Here is a 12,542-nt window from a genome sequence, read left to right on the forward strand (position 1 = left end):
TAAGGAAAAACTCATAGCTATCAAGATGAGGTAATTTAAGTGTCCACTAGGTGACAGGACAAAGTCAGACAGATTTGACTGTGGGTGATAGATGCTTGACTGTAGGGTATATGCTTCTATTTTAAAGATGCAAGTACATGTTTTAAATGCTTTCCTTTAGTGCAATGTGTGCAGAAATTGAAGTTTGTACTAGTCTACACCACCCCCCCCCCACACACACGTTTTTCCTCCCTTTATAAGGAGATTCTCAAGAGGAGATTCTTTTATACTGTCATGTTTGTGAGGTCATTCCTATATTATTCACATATACGTTGAAATAAAGATGGCCCTTTCCTTGGTCCATGTTTGCTCAATTTTCTTCTGACATTAAAATAGAAATGGTAGCTTAGGAACAGTGCTTGAGATTTCTTCAGTCTATTTTGACATGCAAGTCACTCTGTGGTGTCAAGGCGAACCATGGATAGATGGGAGGGAAAAGGAGATTATGTTTCTATTGTCTTTATGCCTTTGTATCTTCTTGTCTTATCCTGGTACGTAGGCACATTTTCTAGTATGTATTTCTAGGTTTATTTTATTCTTTTTAGTTTATTTCTCTCACAGGGTTTTATGATATTGCCCAAGCTGGCCTGGAACTGGTTGGCCCAAGTGGCTATCCCATCTCAGCTTAGCTAGGACTAGGGGCGTGCACGACCAGGTCTGGCTTCACACCCGCTCTTATGTCCCCATGAGCCTTCAAGTCCATGCCCCTGAAAAGGTAGGGTTTGTAGAAAATACTCATTTTATAGATTTCTATACAGCTTTTTAAATCTATTATAAGTTTTGTAAATGAGAGTTTGTCTTGTGGCTATATTAGAGAAGCAATAGATTATGCATCTTGCATCACAAGAAATCAAATTCCCATCCTTTCAAGCAACACTGTTCAGAAGTCTCTGCAGAACTAACATTGTAAGCTGTTATACTATAAGGTTGAAGGTTGATGATCATTTGAGTAGTTATGCAAAGTAATAGGAATGGAGAATGGTAATACAACATGGTGAACCAAACTAAACTTAATCCAAACTAAACTTAAACTTAATATATATATAATTTTACATCTGGGCATGACCAAACATTTCCCTGTGGATCTCCGTGTTGTAGATCTCCTGCTTTGGACAGCATTTTAATTCTTAATATTTTTACCATTGAATCTCCAAAATATTTCCTTTGCCTTCATTGCAGTTCTCATTTGAGCAGCTGAAAGGCACTGGTATGTGGGGAAAGGAGACCACGAAGGAAGGAAGGCATTGTGTGCACTGGCACGGGGCAAATCAGAAACTGCATTTGCATTCAACTAGGGGCTTTCTGGGGATAGTGGCTTACCTGAAACTGTGTGGGGCTTCAGACTGTGGAAGACTACTGAGAAAACACTGAAGTTCCTCAAATCATATCATTGGTATAGTCTTCTCTAGCTTTTATTTATAACACAAATAATAATTTTACTAATTTTACACTGAGCTAGATTAAGTTTCTAAGTCACAAGCCTGGCTCTCTATCCATAACACTGCCATTCAATTTCCCTGTGTTTTGGGAAAGACCAATGCATATCCTTGAGTCTCAGTTTTCTCCTAAATAAATGGCATGGTGCATCCAGCTGAACTTTTATTTATTTTATTTATTTTTTTTTTAAATTTTAAACCAGTTTAATTTTAAGAGTCTACATAAGGTAGAGAATACATGCCACATACTATAATTTCATAAACACAAAAGAAAGACACAATAATAGTAAAATGTTCCCTATTATGAAGGGTGAACCATTATGCAAACTTTAAAAGGGCGTTTTCCGCCTCTGTGTTAATGATGTAATCTGATGATTCTCTACCAGTTTAATTTATAAAGTGTCTATGGCATTACAGTGAGACTCTACCAATCTCAAAAACAAACAAAACAAAACAAAATCCCAACAAGAAAAAGCGTCCGTGATGAAATTATCCGTGGTCGTCACGCGCCCACGTGGGAAGTGGTAGGAGAGTATCTGTAGGAGGACAGCCTGTTGTCCGCTCCTCCACCCAGAAGCAGCCCCGTGTCTGTCCAGTCCACACTTAGGACTTTATCTTCATGAGCAGTCAAATCATAGAGAGGAGCCTTGCAGCTTCTTGTGTCCCACAGCTTGACAATATTATCTAAAGAGCCTGAGATCAGCTGCTGTTCATGGGTAGACCACTTCACCGATGTGACCCAGCCTGTATGTGAGGTCAGGGACAGTGACACCAAGGAACCATCTTTAGTTTGAGGGTCCCACAGTCTGATATGTCTATCTGCGCTTCCAGATGCCAGACGTTTACAAAGTGGAGAATAGGAAATACAATTAAACACTTTGTTTCCTGACAAAGTTGACTTAAGACCACCAGACTCAACATCCCACACTCTAATTGTGTGGTCCCAAGATGCACTGCAGATTTCTTCAGCATCTGACCACAGTACTGAGGAAATTGCTTCTGTGTGGCCAGAGAGGGTCACTATGGGAGTCCTTGTCAGCCCCAACTGCTCTGTTTTTTGTTTCTTTCTTGGACGATCTGTAGACTCCTCCATTTCACCTTCTTCATCTGTCGGGACTGTAGACCAGATCTTTAGCATCTTATCCCAGGAACCACTGCAAAATTTAGTCCCGGAGCTATGGACAGCTATGGAGTCCACACTGCCGGCATGACCCCTGCGGCAGTGCAGGGCTTTCACCTTGTTCCTCTCCACGTTCCACTCCCACAGGAGGATCGTCTGATCCATGGAGGCACTCAGGAGCCAGCAAGACAAACTATCTTTTTTTACCCAAGCCACATCTTTCACAACATCTGTATGTCCCGCAATTGTCATTATTGACTTTCCTTCCAAGGACCAGATTCGAGAAGTCTTATGGTAAGAACCAGTTAAGATCCATTCCTCTGCCCCTTCAATTGAACTGATCCAGTCATCATGGAACATGCACTGCTCTGGCTGGGGTGCGGTGTATTTCTCCACATACTCTAACTCCACAACCTCTTCAGATGAAATGTTCTCTAGTTCCATGTGCTTGACCAAGGGCATTCGCAGAAACTGGCCCTTGATAAGGAAATCAAACTCCACATGCTTGTGCAACTCATTTTTGGCCTGAAGTAGTTTATTAATGATGCTACTGAGGTCAGCAATTTCCGAAGTGGCAGGAATTGAGAAGGGAACATCATCGACTGTGTATTTCTTGTTTTCAGTGTAGAAGCGTGCCTGGAGCTGAGCCATGGCGATCAGGACACACGAGATTTATCCGCAAAAATGCACAGGTTGGTAGCTCAAAAATTACACGGCGGCCCGGGGAGAGCGAGACCCGAGGAGGACGCGTGCCGCCATGCATCTGGGGAGTAGAACGTGAGTCCTTGGGCTTTGCAGGCAAGTGTCAACTGCTAAGCCATCTCTCCAGACCCAAATACAATCTTTTTATTGATTATTTGCTTATTTATCTTTTGATGTGAACATGTGTGCATTTGTGTATGCATGTTCATGTATGTGTGTATATGAGCATGGGTGCGGGTGTGAGTACACATATTTACATGAGGAGACCAGTGAACAGCCTCAGGTATCATCCTCAGAGCACTGCTCACCTCCTTCAGATGCCTCTTATTGCCTTGAGGTTCACCAAATCAACTAGAGTAGCTGCCAGTGGACTCCACAGAGCCTCTTGTATCTACTTCTCCAAGGCTGAGATTATAAAAATTTTTTACCATGGCTGACATTTTTATGTGAGCCCTGAGGATCAAACTCTGGTTCTCATGCTTGTGAAGCACCTTATTGACTGAATCACCTCCCTGGCCCCCAAAAGCATAATTTTATTTGATTTAGGAGAAAACTAGAATCAAAGAGAAGAATCATATTATACAATACAAAATAAATTTGGTTTTATTTGAAACACTAGGAAAGGCCACTGGGAACTTTAATCTGTAAGAAGGAATACTTTAAGGTATTGAGACCTTTATGTGTTAAATAAATGGAAATGAGTACATGAAATAAACTTTCAATTGAGCTCATTTTTATCAATAATCCATGAAACATGAAGAAATTCAAGTAATAGTCAGACATTCTTATTTCACCCTTAACATGATGCAGAGAAAAACCAAGTCATTTCCATAGATTACAGTTCCACTGACTTTGTTTTATAGTGTCTATCATATTATATTCTTAATTAATTATCCCATTTAATAAAATATGAATAAATTTTAACTGTAAAGATTAACATTCCAAAGTATTTCACAATTGGTCTTATTCATCCTAAAATGTAAAATATCATAATTCTGTACCAAACTGTAACATAATTTAAACCTTTCATAAGCATCTAGTCATTATGTATTGCATATATTTTAATATGTGTTTATATATACACTTATAAGCATATACATGTATATATATATATGCATATATATATATATATATATATATATATATATATATATTAAACAACCTCAGACTTTCTCAATGTTATACTATCAGAAAGTCAATTTTGTCATTGATTTGTGTTACTGTTATTTGTTAAAACTATTGTTTTCTTTAAGAAGGGTGCTGTTATCCAGGAATTATCAAGCATATTGCACAGTGACTTACAGGATAATAATTCAAGTGACTTATATCTCAAGCTACTAAGTTCACAGTCATGTGTCAATTTAACACATCTAAAGCCCTCTTTGGATCATAGAACTTTTCACAGCTTCAATAGAAAAGCAGATTGGACAAGATGTATTTGATCATGTCACTTGATAAATAACTTGGTTCAGGACGCAGAGAAGAATCCATTGTCCTCTGAAGTGAAAATGACAGTAAAGTTACCCTTGTATGTGAAAAAATTTGTTACCACCTTGCTAACCGACCCTCTCATCCCCACTTACCTTAAGCACTGTTCACCACTTAAACCTCTCTTATATTCATGAACTTCCTTTAGGACAACCCTCCAATCACCATCTCTCTCACCTGAAACTGAGAGTTTCCTAATGGCTTCTTTTGGTTTAGTTCCACTAAAATTTATTTTTCCTGAAGCAATCAAGTAACCTTCCAAAATTTCATATTATATCACACTTCAACCTTGGTAAAAAAAAAAAAAAAAAAAAAGAAAAAAGAAAAAAAAATCTTTTAGGTTTTTTCTCTTGAGTCCAAAGAAAAATGGGTCCTGTTTGCTTTCTTTCTTCATATTAGAGATTGTCTTATGTGGTTGGTTTTCCTAAACTGTCTCCAGATTCTTGGATGTCTAGTCTAGATGATGGACTATAGTGAAGGGTGAAAAGATAACTGACACAGTCCGTTTCTGTTTGTTCAGTACCATTTCTTCATGAGGACTCTCGCCTAAATTGAGCTGATGAAGGTTGTGCATAAGTGGAGGAAGTCAGGGGAATATTTTGAAAGCCAGTTGTTTTGAAGTGCCTGTGGGAAAAACAAAGCAAATTGCAGGAGCCTCCCATAACCTGTTACCTTGTGTGTTCTGCTACTAAAGGAAAGTGCTTTCACCTCTATTTTAAATATATTTCTGTTTGTTATACACTAGAAGTAAGGTATGTGCTGGACCCCAGCATCTTCTCACAGGGGTTTTGTTGTGAGGATCAATCCACTTATCCATAGTGTTTTGAAAATACTTGTTGAACCTGACGTCAGACCCGAGCAGCTCAACTGTCCACTGTCTCTGTGCTTGGGAAAGTGGCCTCCTAAAGGTACTCCCAGAAATGCCCCTGGACTGTATTGCTGCCTTTTGCATTTGTTTGATTTTTTTTCTTTGAGACTCAAATTATGTTCATTAAATTTCCTTCCTTTAAATTTTTTTCAATTATATCCAATTTGTTTCTAGGGATTTTCCTAAAATTTTATTCACTGATGATATTTTTATTTATGTATTTTATAATGATTTAGTGATGCTTATTTTATCACTTCTTCCATTTCAAGAAGATTTCAAGAACAAGCACATACATATTTGAGCTAACTAGATGCATTTGAATTATCAGCCTCATCTATTTTTATTTATTTTTTGAAAAAAGTTTGAATAAATTAATCGTTACACTATAGGAGTTATAGTTTTAATATTGAGAAGCATCTATTTTTATGATCCTAAATACTTTAAAAATATTTCCACTAATTTACAAACTATTTTTTTCATTCTTATAAAATAAGATTTATGAAGAATCATTGTCCAAAATTGAATTATTTTATTATATAAAATAATCTTCTTAAAAGCTCTATTTTCTGGCTAAGACTTAAATGTAAAGAAATATAATTGAATAATTATAAGTTATCAATATTCAACAAAATGAAAATCAGAAAATCTGTGAAATGGCAAGAAGAAACCATATAATTCTGATATCAAAACACAGTAGGCATTTTTATTCAGGCAATTTTCCATTATCCAATCTATAGCAAATACGATTTGTCAACTTTTTCCATCTTAGTATAATTATCAAACCACATTTTAAACAGTTGATGGTATAGTAAGTAATACAAATGAACAAACTTATTTACCATTCTGAAACCCCTTTACATTTAACGATTACTGATGAATAAGTCAACAAAGATTTGAAAATCAGTGTAATAGTCTCACATGAACTAGTTATTATTAAGAATACATGATCATAAAAGAGAGAAACTATAATGAACAAATATAAGAGCTCTTTTTTTTCTAAATCAGCTATGAACACAAACATTATTAATGGAAACCCAACATTTCTTACTGAAATATTGTCTTAGACATTAATCTTGAGGTTGCATGTGCATTTCACACAGAAATTCCATTAATCTGTCTGAGGAGCTAACCCAGGGGATCATGAGGAAAGAATGACTCTGTGGTAGGAAATGACTGTTAACTAAAGGTGAAGTAAAATTACACTGATGTTATTTTGAACTGATTACTCAAGACAGCGATTTCTTTGGAAGAGTCTTAGTTCAATTTCCTGTCAACTTCTTTCTGCTGTATTTTTCTCTTCAGTGCCCTTTGATTTCCCTGATGCTCATATTTCTGTCTACCTTTGTTCCCCTACTTTCTCTAACATCAAGTTCCTTTCTCCAGGACAAATCTTGTCTTCCTTGATGTTCAGACGTTCAGCCCTTGACTGTCCTCCAATGATTATGGAATGGTGATGAAAGTACCATCACTCATTTATTCTGTTTCATTTTCCTCTGATTCCATTGTGAATAGAGTCTTAAATTCCCACTAAGTGCTTAGATTGGTCTAAGGTTATTGAAAAAAAAAAACAAAAACAATTACAGACTTTTTCATGTGTTTCATCATGAGACTTGATGCTGTAAAGTAAAATTCTACATGATGGATTAGAAGATATTGCTTAAGACTAAAATGTCCTGAATATAATTATCATTCCAATTATTGCTTATGCATCCAAACATCTTACAAATTATATATTCACTAGAGTAAGGTGTATGCTTTTTATCTTGAAAGACAAAAGTTTTGTATCTCAGAAGTATAATAAAATGTAGATAAAGGAGCTAGGAAAATGGTTCTATGTTTAAGATACTTGTTTGCAAAGCCTGCTGGGCCAGGTTAAATTTGCAAACCATCCATGTAAGATAGACACAAAAGTTCCAAAAGTATCTTGTGTTATTTTCAGGAGCAAGAAGATCTTGTGCACACACACACACCCATGTACATAAGTTATTTTTTAATTAGTAAATAAAAATAGCAACTAAAACATTTTTATTTTATTTTATTAGATATGGACATATTTAGTATGTAAACAACACATGTTGGTACCATCCTTTCCCTCCTCCCTGCCACTTTTCTGAACAGGCCTTCCTTGTTGGTGATGCAGGTCAACCCCATGGGGATTGTGGGTCATGAATTATGGTGGAGAGAGGCAATGTCTCTGTGCAAAATGTTCTAACTTGAGACTAACTATCTTTCTGCTCCCTGTTCTACAAAATTCCCTGAGCCATGTTGGGTACATTTTAAGTCTTTACTTCAGTGATGGGCACTTTGGAGACTCTGGAGCTCTGTTTTTGTGGGTGTTGAGTGTTCTCAGTGTCTACCACCTTCATGCTTGTGCTGATAGCAGATTCACTAAGAGAGCAGCAGTCTTGCTCATTTCCCCAGTTCCTCTGTGGTTTCAGCTGGGGCCAGGGTGGAGTGCCCTGAGTTGTTTATTCCTCAAGTCCAGCTCCCATCTGAAAAAGAGAAGCAGATTCTCCAACGGAGAATGAAATCAGCACCAATGAAATGGGATGCCTGTTATCAATTCAGAATTTAAAGGGTGTAGACCCTCTTACAGCCCAAGGTTAGTGGTAGCTTGACAATAGAAAACAGAATCATTATCTGGATATTATTCTGACTTGTGTCCCAGTTCCAGATATGGTTTCCTTTCCACTGAGCAGATCTAGTAGCCAATCCAAGGGCAGTTGGTTACCCACCATGGCTGTGTGCTACTATTGCGCTTGTATGAGAATCACATCAGATTGTTTGCTTCTGATTTGCTCAGGCTTTCAGTTGCTTGGACAGATGTTGGCCACTTTCCCTGATAGTTCATTTAGTGCCTTTGAGTACTTGATGGGCTAATTTTCTGGGGATTGGCTCTCCTCTGGATTCCAACCAGGTCTCTCTATGATCCATGCAGACATAGTATAGTGTCTTCATCAGTCAGATCTTACCATTAACCTGTGGTGGTTAATCAAGTGCTCTGACAGAAGTCTGTTTTGTTTGCTTTGGGAGATCTAGTAGGTCTCTCTTAATCAACAGCTCATTGTGGATGTAAATGACTTCCTGGCACAGGGAATTACAGGCCAGCACCAAGGGAAAAGAAAAAAGAAAAAGAAAGAGTAGAAAGAGGAGCAGGGGAAATTTAAGGTTAGGTTTCATCTTACCCTCTTCAGGGCACTTCAATTCAGGTCCTCCCCATAAGGTCCTCTTGAGGGTTTCGCCTTTTAGTCTGACTTCCAGGATATAAAATTCTATGGTACCAGTTTCAATTTGAGTTCAGTTTTGATTTTCCCCTCACCCTTTCCTGGCCTCAAGCCCTACCCAGCCTATTGTCCAAGCCTCAAGATGCCATTCAGGTATGTCAGCCACTCAGGCTGATCCAGGTCAGGAACCGCAGATGAGTGAGACCATGCGATAATTGTCTTCTTGTGAGTGTGTGAGTTCACTTTGAATGATCTGTTCCAGGTTTGACCATTTTTTCTACAAATTTCAATGTGCCATTTTTTTTTTATTACTGATGAATAGAATTCCATCATGTAGATATACCTCATCTTGGTTATCCATTTATCCTATGATGGGCATCTGGGTTGATTCTATTTTTTTTTTTACTGTTATTAATTGAGCAGCTATAAACATGGTTGGGCAAATATCCCTGAACCTAGATGTGGAGCTATTAGTGTAAATGTCCAGTAAGGGGAAAACAGGGTCTGTTGGTAACTCTGTATTCATCCTTTTCAGGACTCCCCATATTGGTTTCCACAGTGGTTATATCAGCTTACATACTCATGGAAAGTGAATACTCATTCCACCTTCTCCACATCCCTGCCAGCATTTGTTTCCATTTGATTTTTTAATGTTTGTCATCCTTACTGAAGTAAGGTAGAATCTCATGGTTGTTTTAATTTTCATTTCCCTAATGGTTAGAGTTATTGAACATTTTCTTGAGTATGTATTAGCCATTTGTAATCCTTCTTCTGAGAATTCCCTATTTAGTTCTCTGCCCCACTTTTGGAGTGGGTTTGATTTTTTTTCTTGTTTAGAATTTGAGTTCTTTGTATATTCTAGATTTTAGGCTTCTGTGATTTTTTAACAACAAATGTATTTTTATTTACTTATATGAGAGTTAGAGGCGGAGTCAGGGAGAGAGAGAGAGAGAGAGACAGAGAGAGAAAGAAAGAGAGAGAAAGTGAGTATGGCAGGGCATGTAGACACTGCAAACCAAGCCCATATGTATGTACCACCTGGTGCATATGGCTTATTTGGGTTCTAAGAAATTGAACATGGGTCCTTTGGCTTTGCAGGGTAGTTGGCCATGCATTTGTATGGTTAAAGGAATCAAATACAATAGAGAAATTTTCACACCCATGTTTATTTATTGCAGTATTATGAATGCTTACTGTATAATGGAATCTGCATTAGTGTCCTTCAGCATATGAATAGATCAGGAAAATATGTGTGGAAAGAATTGGAGATCATCATTTTTAGAGGAATAAACTAAACTCAGAGGCATATTAAATATTTTCTCTCATATGTACCATCTGGAACTAGAACAAAAAGACATAATCACAGAAGGTCAATTTGGGAAAAGGAAGGAAACCAGAGAGGAGAAAATGGGGGCAATGGAGCATAACAGGGAGGTGACTATTACCACATGTGTGAAAACCTGACAATCAAACAATTTATAATTTTATAAGTTAATATATACTGTTATCCCATATTCTCCTCTTCTCTTCCTCAAAGCTATGCATTTGCTAATTTACTGCTGTAGTCTATTTTGGAAAATCATTTTAGATACCCAACTGTAACATGTATATGTTTGCATGAAAGTTTAAAATTAGATTGCAACTGCATTTAAATGATATCAGGTGATAGAGATGCATGAGTTACATCTTTATTGCTGTGACAAAATATCTGGCAAGCAAGTTAGAGATGGAAGGGATAATTTCCCTGTATGGTTCAAGACCAGAGTCCATCATGATGAACCATGAAGCCATAGCAGCAGGAGCCAGTCACATTCAGTCCACAGTGAGGAAGCAGAGGGATGAATGTTTGTGTTCAGCTAGCTTTCTTTTTTATCCAGTCCAGGATCCAAGCTGATGGAATGGTGCCACCCACCGTTAAGGTGGCCCTTTCTATCTTAATTGGTCTAAGCAGCATATGTCTCATAGACATGCTCAAAGTTTAACCTAATCTAGATACCGACTCACAAGTTTGCCCAGAGGCTCTTTCCTAAGGTAATTCTAGGTCTTTCAAAATTGACTATTATGTAGACCAACACATGAAGTAGACTATAAGGTTAAGTTTTTATTTTCATTCTTCCTAACGGTTATTCAAAATAGAATTTAAATTCAAAACTAAAGGGGTTTTGAATTTAAATTTTAAAAATATGGCTCTATTTCATACCTGGTCATGAGAAGTTATTTCTCAACACTGATTGGATTTATCCATACTTGGTTTCAGAGAGTTTTCATTCTGACAACTTAGGATACCTAAGAATTAGAAATAAATAAGATTACTCTAACACATTAGGTGATTGAATAATAAGATTTTTTTTTTTAAGGTAGGGTCTCACTCTAGCTCAGACTGACCTGGATTTCACTATGTAGTCTCAGGGTGGCCTCGAACTGATGGTGATCCTCCTACCTCTGCCTCCTGAGTGCTGGTATTAATGGTGTGCATCACCATACTGGGCCAAAAAATAAGAATTTTTAAAATTTTTCTGTCAGCTGGTCTTCATGGAGGAGGTTGTTAGCTCAGTTCCAGCAGGATTTCTCAGTGGCCTTGCAGCCCAAGTAGGTGGAGTCTTCAGAATTAGGGTCTTACCATATATTCCTGGTGGGAAACCAAGAGCCTTGGCAATGGCCTATAATGTTTTGGGGGTATCAGGGACCTCCCTGGCCAACAACTCATTGGAGGTATCCCATCCCTGGCACTGAAAATTTTCTAACAACAATCTATGGCTCCTGAGTGTTCCAGTGTATGAAACCAGAGGATTACATATCGGTTATTTGCATCCTCTTAGATAGCGAGAAAGAGAGAGACAGAATATATGAGAAAGAGAGCGAGAATGGGTGCACCATGGCCTCTAGCCACTTTAGATGAATTCCAGATGCATATACCACTTTGTGCATCTGGTTTATATGGGTACTGGGGAATTGAATTAAGATCCTTAGAATTTGTAAGCAATTGCCTTAACTTCTGAGCCATCTCTGCAGTCCTCAAACTAAAATAAATAAATAAATAAATAACCAAACATTATAACCAAGAACTCACCAGGAATATATATGGTTGGAGTTTGGAGAATCATGGCCACAATTTCCTACAGTAATTATTTGTATACTGGACTTATACTAAATAAAGCACTATATGAGTAGTTCTTGTGAAAACTGCCAAGAGGTCATATGGAATCCTTCATTCAGAGAAATTAGAATTTTAATACAAAAGATAGAATTCTGTTACATCAAAACTTCACAGAGGCAAATTTTATGGTATTGTTAATATTTCATTTGGTTTGATTTGGTTTAAATTCTTTTACAAAAGCCTTTCTATTGTTTCAACTGTCTCTCTATACAATAAATATCTATACAATAAACAGAGGCTGGTCAGAAGGGGGAAGGATCCTTTCCTAAGCCTTCCCTGATTTCAGAATTCACAACTTCAGAAATTTCTTTGATTGGGTATTAAAAAGAATTGTAAAATTTTATATAGTTTGTGATAGTTTCTTGTATTATCCCCAAGAAACTAATGTAATCATGGTCTTTATTTTATTGCCCCACATTTTTAACTTTTAACCTTTAAGGCAGTCTTCCAAATTGGCTCTTATATCCCTTTGACATTCTGCCTCAAATACTGGATTACTTTACTCCCT

The 12,542-nt window shown here is 37.3% G+C and overlaps 1 protein-coding gene across 1 annotated transcript; it reads right to left on the reverse strand.

Moving 5' to 3' along the window:
* Positions 1-1,759: 1,759 nt before the first annotated feature.
* LOC101600595 (ribosome biogenesis protein WDR12-like) lies at positions 1,760-3,313 on the reverse strand. Its single transcript, XM_045134102.1, has one exon. The coding sequence runs from the start codon at positions 3,244-3,246 to the stop codon at positions 1,978-1,980; it is 1,269 nt and encodes a 422-aa protein (XP_044990037.1). The 5' UTR covers positions 3,247-3,313; the 3' UTR covers positions 1,760-1,977.
* Between the last annotated feature and the right edge of the window lie 9,229 nt (positions 3,314-12,542).

This window comes from Jaculus jaculus, chromosome 14, assembly GCF_020740685.1.
Source record: "Jaculus jaculus isolate mJacJac1 chromosome 14, mJacJac1.mat.Y.cur, whole genome shotgun sequence".
In the NCBI taxonomy this organism is placed as follows: Eukaryota; Metazoa; Chordata; class Mammalia; order Rodentia; family Dipodidae; genus Jaculus; species Jaculus jaculus.

Excerpts from the sequence above, each read along its gene's own strand:
- LOC101600595 (XM_045134102.1), bottom strand. The coding sequence starts at position 3,246 with ATGGCTCAGCTCCAGGCACGCTTCTACACTGAAAACAAGAAATACACA.